General features: G+C 36.4%; 1 protein-coding gene across 15 annotated transcripts in view; it reads right to left on the reverse strand.

Moving 5' to 3' along the window:
- The window catches only part of NEK10 (NIMA related kinase 10), a 107854-nt gene that overhangs the window by 39620 nt on the left and 52211 nt on the right, over positions 1 to 16023 (reverse strand). For 14 of the 15 annotated variants that reach the window (XR_010829234.1, XR_001203662.3, XR_007168013.2 and 11 more), the window contains 3 exons: positions 15423 to 15636; positions 7045 to 7228; positions 6870 to 6956 (listed from right to left, as the gene is read on the reverse strand). Coding sequence is in view for 11 of the 15 variants with exons in the window: in XM_013172028.3 (XP_013027482.3) it covers positions 6870 to 6956; positions 7045 to 7228; positions 15423 to 15636 (485 nt within the window). In the remaining 4 variants the exon portion in view is untranslated. Of the gene's footprint in view, positions 1 to 6578; positions 6669 to 6869; positions 6957 to 7044; positions 7229 to 15422; positions 15637 to 16023 lie in introns of all 15 variants that reach the window. The other variant, XR_007168015.2, reaches the window with a different exon arrangement.

Consider the following 16023-nt stretch of genomic DNA (forward strand, 5'->3'; position numbering starts at 1 on the left):
ACACACAATTCACTTTAAGCTCCCCCCAAATTACGTATCTTTTATTTTGGCCAAACCTGTCTGCTTAAAAGGAAGACACACAGACAGATAGACAGAAAGAAAGAAAAAAAATGAAACAGTATTTTATTTCTTGCTAATGTTCTGTTTAGCAAAACAGACTTTGAAACTCTGTAGTAGTTAGCCTAAAAGTAGGTTTTGTAAGAGTAGTTGATGCAAACAAACCAGTCCCTTAAAGATGCAAAGATATTTCAATTGATTTTTAAAAACAGATAGGAAAATGCAGTGTCCACTGCCTAGTGAGCAAGCAAGGCCTTTTGAAAAGAAAAGTTATGATTGCACCTATTCATGGAATAGATATTTTACCTGTGTATGCTGCAGACACAATAATAAATAGACAAAAGTAGAAGCTCTGACCAAACCTGAACCATGCTGCTTGAGATAAGGATTTTGAGTTACAGCCTCAGGCACTCTGCTATAAACCCAAAATATAATATATTTATGTAATATTTACGGGAGAAAATCTGTAACAGAAGATACCTGGCTAGAAAACTAAGACTGAACACAGCTGTTTCCTGGAATTTTAAAAACAGCTCCCCTTTACAATAATTTATATGCTAAATTGGATCTGAAATACTACACCCTTTGGCTGTTTCAAAGAAACAGTCTCTCTATCAGTAAAGAGCTCATATCCAAAAGTTCTTGATCAGTTAGATGACTCACCACATTTGACTTGCAAATCTGACAGCTTATGAGTGTATTTGCAAGTGCATGGTATTTCACACCAAAGAGTCTGTATCACCACTCATTGTACATGGCAGAGATATAATATTTACTGATTCATATGCTAAAATTAGGAAAATACTTATTACTGTTAAAGTGAAAAGAAATTAAAAAAAAAAAAATCATGTTGCAGAACATCACTAAACAACAGCTAACACCCTTCAGCCACATTTTTATAGCTTGTTATTATGTTAGAAACCCACTGAGCAACTACAATGGCGAGAGTCTCTATATTAGATACTATGAAAATGCATCCGAATAATTTCTTCAACAAGGAGACTCAGACATCTAAAAACCATTATAATGCATATTCATGTGTGTATACCTGCACCTATCAAACACTAATGACTCTAGTAATAGCCTTTTTTGTAAGAGTTACTTTAAGCACTCTAAGCCAGACAGGGAGTAAGAAACTACACAGATGTTTAGGAAAGTTAACTGGCAGAAGTCATGAAGCACATAGTAGATCCTGATGTTCAGCCCAGGGTTTTAGCTGAATAATATTTCCTTTTACCATTGTTACTCCTCTACTATGAATGGGAAGAGCAAGGCAATGTATGTTGTGTTCAAATGTCTTGCAAGAGGGAATTTCTTAAGTTCAAGATGATCTCATGGAAAATGAAACATAAATGCTCTGTCTTTCCTGTTTTGTGCCCACCTTTGTTGGAATGTGAAAGACGTACAAAATTCAAAGATTTTGATTAGCATAAGGCTCACTATTCTGAATAGCTCTATGAAGATTCCTTGATGATTTTTAAAAATAAATCAAGTGAGATATCAAGATTTTTTCTCACTGCTACTCTAGCCTTTAATAGCTGATGTAATTAAAGTAACTTCTAAGAGTTTAACATCATAGCATTCATTGGTATCAGTGCAAATCATACAGATACATTCTAATACACAGTTAAGTGTTTTTCTGTTGCAGGCATCTAACCACATGATTTCAAGAAAACAGCTTACAACGTAATACAAGTTCAGAAAAACCTAGAAGGATAGAAAGTTTCACTTTAGCTTTCACTTCACAGGTATCTATAAATAAATAAAACTCTGAAAACTCTTTCAAGTTTAGTCAAGGTGATACCAAAACTGAATCAAGATTTCACATTAACAGACAACTTCAGTCTATCTCCCTGAATGAAATGGAAGTAAAGAAAGTGGCTTTTTTTTTTTTTTTTTTGAATGACAGCTTAATAATCTTGTCAGGATGAATTACCTGTCAAATTACCTTTATTTATATGAAATACTCCTAGTAAACTGCCCTTTAAATCACTGTACGCTGGCATGAATATCCTTAGCAACATTAATCTGGTTTGCAGATCAAACAGCATAAGTTTACTAGCAGTGACTACATGTACACAAACAGAAGTTGCTATAAACATACTTTAAGCTTATCCCAAGCACCATACAGGAAAAACAGGTCTTGGCAGATTTTAATCTAGTTGATATCTTAAAAAATCACAGACATTAGATTAAGGTCTCAAGAGAAATCTGAACCCTGGACAAAGGCAAATTGGGAAAAACAAACCTACAAAACACTAAGATCTCTGAAGCTCTCCACAGACAGCTCATTGTGCAAATTCTGAGTTTCTCAATGTTATAATCATTTTCAACTAAATTCTTGAAGCTTTCTCGATACAACCTAAAGAACCATGTACAGAAGATGCAAGAGTATCTTAGGCTGAGTCTTGGGGGTAATGTCTTGAAGAAGCAGTATCTTCTAAAATCATCAAATCCAACACCAAGTACAACCACTCTGAATAATAAGAAAAAGCTCTGTGATCATAGAACTTGCAAGACACAAGGTAGCTGCCTGCAAATTTTGCCCAAAGCCCAAATTTTGAATGAAACTACTAGCTCCAGACAGCAGGTGCCGTTACCGAATGGATATTTCCTAGTACGTTTGCTGTTGCTCTCAAAACCAGATAAATTTGGAGCTAAGTGATGACCCTGACTCAGAGTCCCATTATTTGCTACGTACAACATGGCTGTAGTGGGTTTACGTGGCAAGGTTTTGGTAGCAGGGGGCCATAGGGGTGGCTTCTGTGAGAAGGATCTAGAAGGTGCCCCATGTTAGATAAAGGCCCCGCTGCTGGCCAGAGCCGAGCCAATAAGCCATGTTGTTTTTACCTCTGTGAGAACATATTTAAGAAAGGGAAAAAAAAAAAAAAAAAAAGGAAAAAAAAAAACTGCTGCTACACAGCAGCTGGGAGAGAGAAAGGAGTGAGAAACAGCCCTGCAGGCGACAAGGTCAGTGAAGAAGGAGGGGGAGAGGTGCTTCAGGCACCAGAGCAGAAGTCCCCTGCGGCCTGTGGTGAGGACCATGGTGAAGCAGGCTGTCCCCCTGCAGCCCATGGAGTGCCACGGTGGAACAAGGTTCCACGCTGCAGCCTGTGGAGGAGACCACGGTGGAGCAGGTGGACCTGCACTGACGGAGGCTGTGGCCTGTGGAGGACCCCCACCAGAGCAGGCCTCAGGCCGGACCTGCAGCCTGTGGAGAGGAGCCCATGCGGGAGCAGGTGACCTGGCAGGAGCTGCTGCCCGTGGGGGACCCAGGCTGGAGCAGTTTGCTCCTGACGGATGGACCCCATGGTACGGACCCATATCTGGAGCAGTTCTTGAAGAGCTGCTGCCTGCGGGAAGCCCACGCAGGATCAGTTTGGGAAGGACGGCATCCCATGGGAGAGACCCCACGTGGAGCAGAGGAAGAGAGTGACTGAGAAGGAGTGGCGGAGACGAAGTGTTAGGGACTGACTGCAGCCCCAATCCCCTGTTCCCCTGCACTGCGCAGGGGGAGGAGGTGGAAGAGGGCAAATGGGGGAAAGGCATTTTTGGTTTCTTTCCTCTGTTTCTCACTTCTCTAGCTTGTTAGTAATAGGCAATAAATCTTATTATCTCCCTACTCTGAGTCTGTTTTGCCCATCACGTTAATTGTTGAGCGATCTCCCCCTTTACCTCAAACCTTGAGCCCTTTGTGTCATATTTTCTCCCCCTTCCCTTTGAGGAGGGGGAGTGAGAGAGTGGCCATGGTGCAACTTGGCTGCTCACCCAAGTAAAAGCACCACACGTGCGGAGTTCATTTATTGAAAGTATCCTAGTTTTATAAATTCCCAGTTATTGCACTTCATACTTTTGACTGCTTTGGGCATTACCTGCACAAGACTCACGTTCTGTCAATTTGTAAACAAGTTGTTTTTCTAAAAGTTCGAAGACAGACATAGAAGGCCTTTCTAGAGTTACTTCACTGTAATATTCTGGCAGATCTGTTGTCTCTTCCCTATATAGTTACTCTGAATACTATTACATTACAATTACATTACAGAAATTTTGGCAAGAAAAGGGAGTCCTGAATGTCAGCTTCTTTGCTTACTGGTCACAAGTCATGTAATATCAGAGATTCCTCCAAATACTGGACACAGATACTACAGTATGAGGTAATAGAAAAACTCATGAGCAAGATCCAGCAGAATGACAGGACATTAAGTCTTCTTTGCCTCATGAAAAGCTAGGAGCTGAGCAATTCTGAAATGGACCTATTGTGTATTTACCTTTTAGTTATGAAGAAGGTCAGAGGGCAAGTATATAAAAAACAGGGTTTCTGATAGTCTGCAAAATATGCTACTAGTCTTTACTGCCTTTTAGAAGCATTATTTATGATACTACATTGTTCTGGCTGCAGTGTAAGTAAACATGATTCAAGGAAACAAAAAAATATTTTCCAAAAAGTTTCCCAGAGATAGAGTAAACATTTAAATTGTCATTCACCCAACTGACATCTAGCTTTTCTGAACTACTATGCAGTAAGAGAGATCACCTGCTATTTGGTTTTACCAGCAGAAATGCAGGTATATTTGCACTGTAAATAAAAACAAATTAAAAATATATATATATGACTAAGCTAAGGTGTAGCTGGGAACCTTCTTAATTTTAAAATAAGAAAAATGCAAATAAGCTGCTATCATCCTACCACTGTGCATTGCTTTTTGACTGTGTCCTTATCCTCTGTCCATCTCTATCATTTCAAATTATAAAGATTCAGGGGAAAAAAAGATTATATCTTCCACTACTCCCTCTATGCGTCTGAAATGTGCATAATCTGATCCTGTAGAATTAATCATTTCAAGGAGCATGAAACCACTACTCCAGAATCTATATATCCTGCATTTGGCAATCATAGGAATTGCTAAAGAAATTGGTGTTGTGGAACTACATTGTCTAGACTAAGAACAACAGTCCTTTTTTTAAAGCATAATTAAAAAGCACAGGTTATGTAAAATTATTAAAAATTTGTTGCAACTAGTGGACTTAAAAAAAGCAAACCACTGTTATACTCACACTCACCTGCGTATCAGCTTCTGCACCGCTGAGTAACACAGCACACGACATCTTTTTACAAATTATTACCCAGTTTTAAATTAGAGGGATATTTTTCCATATTTACAGATTGTTTTCTCTGAAATTGATATGATGGCAGCATAAGACAGCCCCTGTCAAAGCCCCAGTCAATACACCTGTAATTTAAATTCTCTTTTTCATGGCAGCAGTTTCCAAATTAGCTAGATAAAGGTTGGTCACATTTTTCCCTGCAATGCTGATGTGCTTGACAAAACCATAGCTGATTATTAATACACTGTTAGACATTTATTAGCAATGAATGGAGCATAATACAAGCAATACCCAAATATCTGGAATTTATAATAATTTTTCAAGAAGTTATCTTTTCTTTTTCCATGAAAAGAAAAAAGATCTGCTGGCATTTATTACAACTGATCCAGAATACTAACTTCAACATCAAACAGATGATCTAAGAATGTATGACCACATTATTATTTTTTTGAGAAAGTAATCTTGATGTTCCTATACATCAGTTAAAATGTATTTGCTGGGAGCAGAGTGTACAATGACTGGCTGGTCATTGAAAAAAAGTGTACAATGACTGAAAGTGTACAATGACTCAAGGCTGGCTGCCACAGGTCATCCAGTCTATAGAATGGCAGGCTATCCAATTATAAATAGCAAATTATGTTAATAGATTATAAGCAGAATTATCAAATCAGTTAGTTGCTCTACACTAATGGCTAGACAGTTCAATTAATAGCAGTCATGCTTTACACTACCTGCAACAAAATCTGAAGGAAATCTAGCTAGCAAGTAGCACTACAAACAGATTAAGTAATATTACCTTATGGTTTTGAAGCCTGGAACTTTGCACCAGTAAAATTTGTTAATCTTATTACCTTCACATTTAAAAAGGACATTTTAAAAGATAAAGAGATTTTCTGCCAGAACTTCATAGTATGAACAAAAATCTTGCATTTCTTTAGTTCTAATATTACTCTTTTTCTAGTATAAAATGTTCTTTAATTTTCCTCTAATGTGATCAGAGTCCCATCCCATTTAATACTTAGATCACCATAGATCATATTTTAGCAGGCAGCCTACAGTGATTACTGATGTCACATCTTTTTTCTTTTTTTCTTTTCATATTTGAATATAATACAAAAACTATTACTTAACACCCAACATAGCTGATGCCTTCCTAACTGATTGCCATAAATAACTAAAGGCAGAATGATTGCTGTGTTTTGTCATATAAACCCTTCCTAATTTGAATTTAGTTATTAAGCATTCCTGCAATTCCTTTCAATGAACTCACCTACACAGCTAATGCTTGCCTCTTCCAACTTTCTTTTTTACGCCCTCTAACACTGCACTCCATTTATTCATATGCATGTAATTCCTCTTACTGAGACAAAAGTTTTCATGCTGTCTGCCTTCTGTTTCTTATCAACTTTAGTTACCTTATGCTCAAATCTAAAATCACCTTCTTTGTCAAGTTGCTCAGTAATATTCCAGTTTCCATAGCCATTCCTTGAACATACAGGGATGAGCTACATAAAGAAAATGTGACAGAAAATATATTATCCTGGAAATGGGTGCCACAGAGGCACAGCTATTTTAATTTTGTATTACTTAGGACCCACAACAGATGGTGAACTTGCAATGAATCATGAAATACCCAACTATTTTAGAATACATGGCAACTTAACTGTTAGAAAGTACTGTACCCCTTCCTTCTTAAGGGATCTTACCAAAAGCAGATTCTTTCAAATGACTTGGACTGGAGCTACTTGAATTGTCCAATCCATCCCGCTCATCATCTAATTCTGAGAACATATCTGCACATAAAAATGAAAGGAAAGCAACTTTTAACCCACCTCTGAGCAGCATAATAGAACTCATGATTTTTCTTTTGCTAATTAATACCTTTCTCAGAGTTTTCTAAAGTGCTGTTGTTCTCTATCAGGATTTCTTCATATGTTCTTTCCTCATCTTTTCCACATGCAGATTGAAAACTTTCAGCTGGGATGTCAATGTTTTCTGAAAATTCAGTTTTGCAACTAGGTGTTCCACTGGTGCTGCTAAGAAGACTCAACTTCTCATAATGCTTCTGACAACAAAGAGCAAAAAGGAAATGTTACATACCGTCCCTATATAACATCCATTAGAAAATGTGAAAGAGTCACTTGTGTATCCACACACACATAAAAATGTACATTTAGTTCCCACATAGCTGTTAGTCCAGGACTAGATAGTGCCAGGTTCAGCCATTGATTTTGCAAAACTTGTGAAATTCTTAATATAGCCTAATTATTTTGAGCCTTTACATAAAAAGCATCTTTGTTTTTGATGAAGGTCTTTTCATAACAAGCACTAAAAAGAAAAATTTGAAAAAAATGTCAGACCATGAAGAAACTGAACAACATAAAAATAAATGGTTGGACAAGGACAGTATGAATCCCACATACAAGCAGTGGGAGATTTATTCTCTTCCATCTTACATAATATTAAGAAGGTGACTTCTGGACAGCACAAAACCTGCACAACAGTCAAGATGGTAGTAAAATACCAAGCGAACTTGATGTGATGAGATGCCAAAGAGACTTGCCAAGGCTGAACTGACCAAATGCTGATTGGCATTACCAAAGCACAGCCAAGAAAATCAAAACATGGAATATAAATTATTTACCTGTCACATTTAAGTGCTGAATCTTGCCTCTAGCAAGGGGTTCTTTAATGAATATAAAATTCTACCTCTGCTGTTGTCTTTGTTTATAGCCTTTCCGGAAAGAACAGAGATACTTGATCCCTGTTATTGCTTCTATTCTAATGCAACGATTTTTGAAATCAGACTGTTTTTATGATCTTTTTCTATATTGTTCCAAGTCCTCTCATACTGCTGCTGTTGTGCTTAAATAAATTCAAGTTTTTGTTTTACATTTTTCAGAGCAAAGTGTGATAAAGAACAGGGGATAAATCATATAAACAGATCAGATTAAACTAATTATTATCTTTAATACTAAGGTAATGTCAGGAGATAATAATAATACATTTCTAAATCATTTTATTCTTACCACGTGTTAAAGGCCATTCGGCCTTTATCTAAGACAATGTTCTTCCCCAGTCTTTCTCATGGAGAATTTTGACCTTACTGGGACACAGCAGAATTGGTACAGTCTGAAAACCCTTTCTCCTTAACCCTTACTCATGCATCCCTGAGCACTGACTATACCATTGCCTGTGTAATGGTCTGCTTCAATTATTTCCCTATCTTTTGTTCTATTCCCAACACTATAACTTAACTTGTAAAAGATGGCTCATCAGGATTTTCACTTTAAATTCTGTTGGGAAAATAATTTTATATTTCAGCACTGGACTTATGTCTGAGGTGCCACAATAGCAGTTACCGCAGCATAGCACAGTATGGCAGCCTCTAAGGGTGACTCTAAAGCTCACTTAGAGCAGTCTAGTCATGGCAGATGGACATGCTTTCTGTGCGCCAAACAGGCAGTGCACAATTACTGAAGAGAGATAGCTTTCCTATTGTATGACAAAGAAAGCAGACTAAAGGGAGAGAAGGATCAAATGTTGTTAATGCCGAACTACACACTCAAATGACAAATTGTTAACAATAATCTGTAAATCATGATGAGCTAAGGGAAAGAAAAAAAAAAAAAGATCAAAACCACCATATTTTAACTTACTTCTTTCTGTAATAGGGTAACAGCTCTTGTGCACTGGCAACAAGAAGTATATGTTATTTGCAATGTTGCTGTAATGTTGTAAGGCTTTTGACAATGTTTTTCATGATATTTTACAGGAAAGCGAGGGAAGCGTGAGTTAGAGAAAACCGTAATAATACAGCTGGTTGTACAACAGACAAGAAAAATTGTGCTCAACTTGGTCACTACTTTGAGGGTTTGTTATACTGAAAATGGGTAGTGAGCACAATTTTTCTGGATCCTTTTTGACCTTGGTCCAAAAATGCTCAATACAGTCACTGAATTCCAATGATAATTTGCATAATGGGATAGATGCAATGTCTATTAAACATGCATAGGCTGCAATATATGCATATATGTCACATTACAGCATACACACCATACACAAAGTTCTGTCAATGCAAGTGACAGATTTTGAATACAGGTTTGAGAAACTGTAGAAACTGGGGAAAAAAAAAAAAAAAAACAAAGAGGGAAAATGCAAAGCTCTATGAGCACAAACAACTGTACAAGCATATGGACTTGGGGAAGGACTAGTAAGACAGCATCTCTACAGGAAAAGGTTTGGGGACTTTGGTAGATCAGAAATAGAGCATGACTGAACAATAGCATGCTGCTAAGAAAAAGTAAATATACTGTGAAATGAGAAGAGGAAAATCATCTCTAAGAGCTGTGTAATCTTTCTTCTCAGTACCAATAAGATTCTCAGTTGGAGTAACTAAATCCAGTTTTGACTACACTTTAAAAAAGTGTAGAGCACTCAAAGGAGAGATGTGAGGATAATCAGAGGTCTAGAAGACATGACTTACAAAGACTGATGGAATTTGATTATTCAGTCCAAATTAAAATAATGACAGAGGAGAGATATAAGAGGTAAGAATTAAGTCCCACATATTTCCACTGTGGAGAGGACAAAAAGTAAGCAGCTTAAGGTGCAACGAGTAAAATTTAGGTTGGAATTTAAGACCACAAAGCACAAAGGAGGGACTTAACCACTGCATCTACTTAGGGTCCTGCAGAGAGAAGTATTCATACTCTACGTAACAAGTTTGAACGTGCTCTACAAATCTAATGTTCTGAAGACATGCTGGATTTACTGCTCTCAGAGCAATTATATAACAGTTAAGAGTGGATCTGACAATTTCAGGTGTTGTATACATGCCATATACGCGCATGTATATTTCCTGGAAACAAGACATACATAACACATCTATTCTGTCAAGCATACAATGTGAGACCAGCATTTTCTGAAGAAAATATCAGACAAACTGCAGATAAAGTACACAGCACATTGTACTGTGCTACAGGTATGCACAGGTTTTCCAATTACCTTCTGATAGTGCTTCAGGACTCCTCATAGTGCTCCACACATCACCTTTGTAAGGCATAAAAGACTGACTCAGACACTCAATCACTGAAAGTAAAGACAGTTTCTGTTTCTACACTTCTGCTGTTTCCAAACTGTTCCCTACCATGGGATAGAGACATAGAGATGTTTCTATCGCTAAACATTTTTATGAATGAATGGTCAAATACCAGTCAGGAGTGACACGCAGCTCTGAGGCTCGGAGATTCTTGGAAACAAGAATTTCTGACAACTCTTCTTGCCTTATTTCTGTGATTGTATTGAAGCACTTTGACACAATAATAATTGAAGTGAAATTAAATGTATTATGGGTTTGCCCTTAAAAGCAGTAACTTCTAGCATTTAAACTTTAATTCCAGTACCTGCTACTTAAATTCCAAAACAGAGAACTGTCAGAACAAAATCAACGGAGTGAAAGATGGATAAAAAAAACAGCTTGTGGAATGCTAAACTTCCATGACATTCCTGAGTCCTCACTTATTTTCAAAGCAATGGGAATTGTACGCAGTGGTGCACATACTGGAACTATCACACTTTTTTTTTTTTTCTATTAATAGAGTATTTTAACTTAATATAATGATTGGACTATATTGCTGCAACACTAATACCCTGTTGCATTCTAGTGATGTATAATCAAATACTCTATTTGCTTCAGCCAATATAAAAAACACCTACCACCTTCATAGATAGCTTTTTTAAGAAAAATCTTTATGCATTGATTGTCTGAATTGAACAAGTAAAAGACATATCCAGCTACTCAGAAAAAGGAAATTAAAATGAACATTGCTCCCATTTTTGTTTCTGTGTCTGAGTTAACAAGAAAAATAGATGAATTAAAATTGAATTGCTAATTAAGTACTACTTTGTAATGCATGTGGTGATGCTTAGAAACTATCAATGCACTTATTAGCAGGATCAAATTGCCAACAGTGCAAAACTGAATTTGGATGTGGGGGTAGATGACTTGGTAAAAAGGGTTACATCATTTTGTCCTTCTTTGCCTTTCACATAGCTGTGAGCCTGTCCTCTTTCCTAAAAAACTGAGGAAATCGATGGCAGCTTTTAATCGCAAGAATTATTATAGCCTGCAGGGTGACTACAAAAGTATGGATTTGTAAACCATGAGCTTTAACTCTTCCTCTTTTGGCCACACACCCCCATGAATGAAGAAACAGATTGAGATAAGCAAATTTGATTCTTGTGGATAAAGAAGCATGGAAGCAGTAATATGCTCTGTATTTACAGGCATTCCTAGGAAACGTATCATAGTTATTTACATTAGGGTCTTCATCATAGTAGCGACATACAAAAAAGTGTCAGGTTATCAGTAGACTTACACTGCTGATGTTTCTAAACCAATCTTGAAAAGACATAATAGAATATTTTAATTATCTAAAAATATTTTAATTATGTAAAGATCTATGAAGGTATATTATTCATGCTGTGGATGGAAGACAGAAAACTGCACAGACATTTCAAGTCTGGCCAGGCTCTTTAGTTTAGATGCTGACCTGTCTGAAAACTGTTATATTGCTGCTTTCACTATTTCTACCCAATAAATAGTTGATCTGCTTCTGCAGGAGATAAAGCCAGGCTTCTTAGCATAGGCTGCAATCAAGCAGAACAATCAGAGTATGGCTCCTAGCAGTGACATCCAAGTCCACTAGAGATGCAAAACCTTGATATCTGCAGATCTAGGTCCTATGACCTGCAGCTAAAAATCCTACGTAAAGGTAAAATGACTCATTTTGGGGTCTATGTGGCATGCTTTGTAGCATGCTGGAACAGGGGAAGACTCACCAGTTCAAGTGTGAAACCAGGAAAATTCAGAGAGAAAACTTTTATGTTGCTCATAAACATTCTTGTGCATTTGAACATTAAGACAAAGCACTCAACTAATGGTAACCCAAATGGACCAGCTTAGACCAAACACTGGTAAGGCATGAGTTCTGACACCCCATTAGCCCTAACAGAAGCTAGATATAGAGCTACTCTTCTAGATTGCACTATCCTCAAAAAAAAAAAAAAAAAAAAAAAAAGTTGTACATACTTTTCCATTACCTAGGCATCTTAGTCTACCAGTACAGCACAGTTGGTGGAAACTTTATCTGAATATATAGATTTGTGTCTAAGGATTGTAAAATAAAATATACATTCAAATGACATTACTAATACAAAAGTGAAAATAAGCTTTACTTCCCAAAGAATACAGTTTATAAAATCCTGCTATAGAGAAGGGTCGTGACAGTACATGTATGCCAGATGTACAAGCCAGAAATGCAGAAATGAAGAAAAGGAAGGTACTCTGAGAATACATTAAAAATGGGCAGACATGACAGACTACCTGGCTGTCAAGAGTAGCGAGAGGTAGAAATGATTCTTATATTGTTATATATATGATAGCTGACAGATTGAAATTGTAAAATTTACATTTTTCTCTTGAACATTCAAAATAATAGAATTATAGAATGGCTTGGGTTGGAATAGACCTTAAAGATGACCTTGTTCCAACCCCCCTGCCACGGACAGGGACACCTCCCACTAGACTAGGTTGCCCAAAGCCCCATCCAGCCTGGCCTTGAACACCTCCAGGGATGGGGCATCCACAGCTTCTCTGGAAAACCTGTTCCGGTGCCTGTGCCTCACCACCCTCACAATAAAGAATTTATTCTTAATATAGATAATCTCAATATTCATCATTCTATGTTGTTTTGGAGGGCAACTGAACATTCTAAAGAAAAACATACTTTGTTGTACAAAGTGCAGGTTTTTACCTGATTTGTTTTTGGTATATTGGTATTTTAAGCTAAAAAAATCTGGCAGTAAGGAAAAAAGTTACTCTGTTTATATGCCAAATAATATGTGAACATACTTATCAAGGGCTTCTAAGCATTATTTTTAAGTTAACAATATATCAGGATATATGCAGTAGATATGCTAATAATAGCTGATGTCCATGTACTCAAATACATATTTCCAAAGAACTAGAAGTATCTTATTTTGAGTTTTTTGTACCTAGCCAAAGTAATATCTACACTTTTCAAATCTAGATATCAAAAATAAATAAATAAATAAATAAAAAAAAAAAAAAGAAGAAAAAAAAGCAACCATATTCATATTTGGTTATTCTCATATCTTTGAAGGAAAATATTAAAAAGATACTTTAATTATTACTTAAAACTGCTATTATTTTGGGGCTTTGATTTGGCTTGGAACCCAGAAAACTCAGCTTCCACTGGTCTGTTTGTTCACCTCTCACAAACTAATTTTTTTCTTTCCACTTTTTCCTACCCAGGGCACAAAAATATAATATTGACCACATTGAAATGAAAGGTATTATGTGAGATAATTACTACTACTATAACTACTGGTTTAGGTTCTTTGTACTCTGTGTTATGTCAGCAAATTTTAACCTTTCAGAACTGAACACACTAACTCTATTAAACATCTCTCATCCTTACATCTGCACCTATTCTCACATAAACAACAATGTCTATAGAAGACAAGGAAAAATAAAAATATAGGTAAGAAACTCATAATGATTCGCTAGGATTTTCTTCAGGAATGGATTCTGTGCTATACTTGTCAGGCAAGGCAACTAAACTTCTTAAGCATCATCTACTGACCTTTCACATTGCCTACTTATCAGTTTCCATACTTGTCTTAAACTATTTATAAAACGGATTTTGCTCTGGCTGTAGAAGATCTATGCTGCATAGTTCCATAAGCAAGGACACAGAGCACGCACTTTATTTCAGAAACATTCACAATGTGACACAACTGGGATGAAAAAGGAGGCCGTAAGTACATTTCAGTGGAAAGAAAACAAATTATAAGATAACTGACTTCAACAAAGCATTGAATAACATGGCAGAAACACTGAATTGTCTGACATCATGGAAAAATGACAAATTGCCTGGCTGTGGAACTGCTGGAGCCTCGACTAAGATGAATTAGGTTGTCTATACCTCACAAAGTTTTTACTTCAGGAACAACTGCTTGAAATTCTTCCCAATGTTTTAAATCAGAATGTTGTCTTTTTTTTTTTTTTTTAATTTCAAATGTCAAAATTTTCAGGATTTTTTTTTTTTTTTTTTTTTTTAGAAATCCTCCAATTTCATAAAGTTTCCCTATAATAATGAAAACAAGGAAACAACATGGCTCCTTTTGTTTCTAAGCCCTGTAGCACTCCTCTGAAATTTGGAAAATTCTAGCTTGATTTGTTCTGTCTTACTTAGAGCAAGAACACAGCTGGGTTTCCCACTTGTCATTAGCAAGCCATACTCTCTCAGCTTCTGCAGTGTTCTGGATTTTTTTCAGTCTCCTGTTTTTAGCTGTTTCATTTAATATACAAAATAAAATATCCAGTGGAGTGGAAGTAGAATTACAATATTCCTTTCTTGAGAAGACCAGCCATTATATCCTAAAATACAGAGGAACTTTCCTCTTCTTTTTGTATATAGGTGTATTTTTAAAGTATTTATACAAAAATTTATACTCTAAGTGCAATGTAAAGCTATAAGTCATATCATATCTTACAAGTATCTGGATAGAACACTCGTCTCTCAAAGCAGGATAATTGCATTGAAATCCAAAATCAAGCAGCTTTATATCCATAGGTGTTTTTACAAATTTCATCATAGCTATGCAAGATAATGACTAAACCGAGATTTGAAAAATAATGATATACAACAAGTTTCCAAACATGTAGGGTAAGAAAATTCAATAAATATGGAAAATAATTGTTCATAGTGCTTTACGTTACAAATCTTACCTTGTATCTTGATTCCATATTCATACCTCTTACTTTTCAAACCACAGTGGTTTGTTGAGGTTTTTTTGGATGTTGTTGGCAAAGTTTTTATTGATAGGGAAAAAAAAAGTGTATAATACAAATACTTATCTTTGATCAATAGTTCAAAAAACTACAGAAAAAAAATATTATCAATTACTACAAACCTTCTACTCAACCAGGCACATGAAGACAAAGAACATGTAAAAAAAATCCATGAGTTTGGAACCAGCCATTCCTAAAAAACTTTTTTACTACACAGAGGTTCTTCAGTGCAAACTACTGAGCCCTGATAGAAAAAAAAAAAAAAAATCTCTTTGCGTCTTTTCATTTTGATTTATTTTCTGCCTGTATTATTGTACCTTATTTTCTCAGATATGGCACACAGTGATAAGCAAAAATAAAGCCTAATACACGTACTTACTTGGGGTAAAATGGAAGGCTGACGGTGACAGGTTACTGCATTTCGATTAGCCTCCATGAAGTACCTCTGGGTTCGTCTCCTCTCCCGCTCCACTTTCTTCTCCAACATGAGATGGGAGGTGGATAAAACATCCAAGTATTTCATCATCACATCAGACAGCAGAGAGCTGACCTCCACTATGTCTGGACGTGTCTCTGCATCAGGAGTCAAGCACCTATAGAAAGAAACATTCTCTAATGAATACTAATTACTTCTTTCTTGGAAGCTGTTTCCTACCACTGCATTCCTCCATTGGTATTTATTAAACCATGATGGCCAGCACTTGAGATAAAACAGAAATTTAGCAAGGCAACAATTTAAAGTTCTTATGCACTCAAAGTTCACAAATGGATACACTTCAGAAAGGCATAAATAATTTTAAGCAAAAAGACTGAAGGGAGAACATCTGCTAGCTTATAAAAATGTTATTGCCAAAGTCTTCATAGTGAGAAAATTATCAAGCAGCATTTTCCCGTTCAAGAGAGACGTAGAAGCTGTCACAACAGATAGTACAGGAGGTGCACAAAGGGGCCCAAAAACTCTGCTCAAGCCAGTATGGGAC

This window comes from Anser cygnoides, chromosome 2 (genome assembly GCF_040182565.1).
Source record: "Anser cygnoides isolate HZ-2024a breed goose chromosome 2, Taihu_goose_T2T_genome, whole genome shotgun sequence".
NCBI lineage: Eukaryota > Metazoa > Chordata > Aves > Anseriformes > Anatidae > Anser > Anser cygnoides.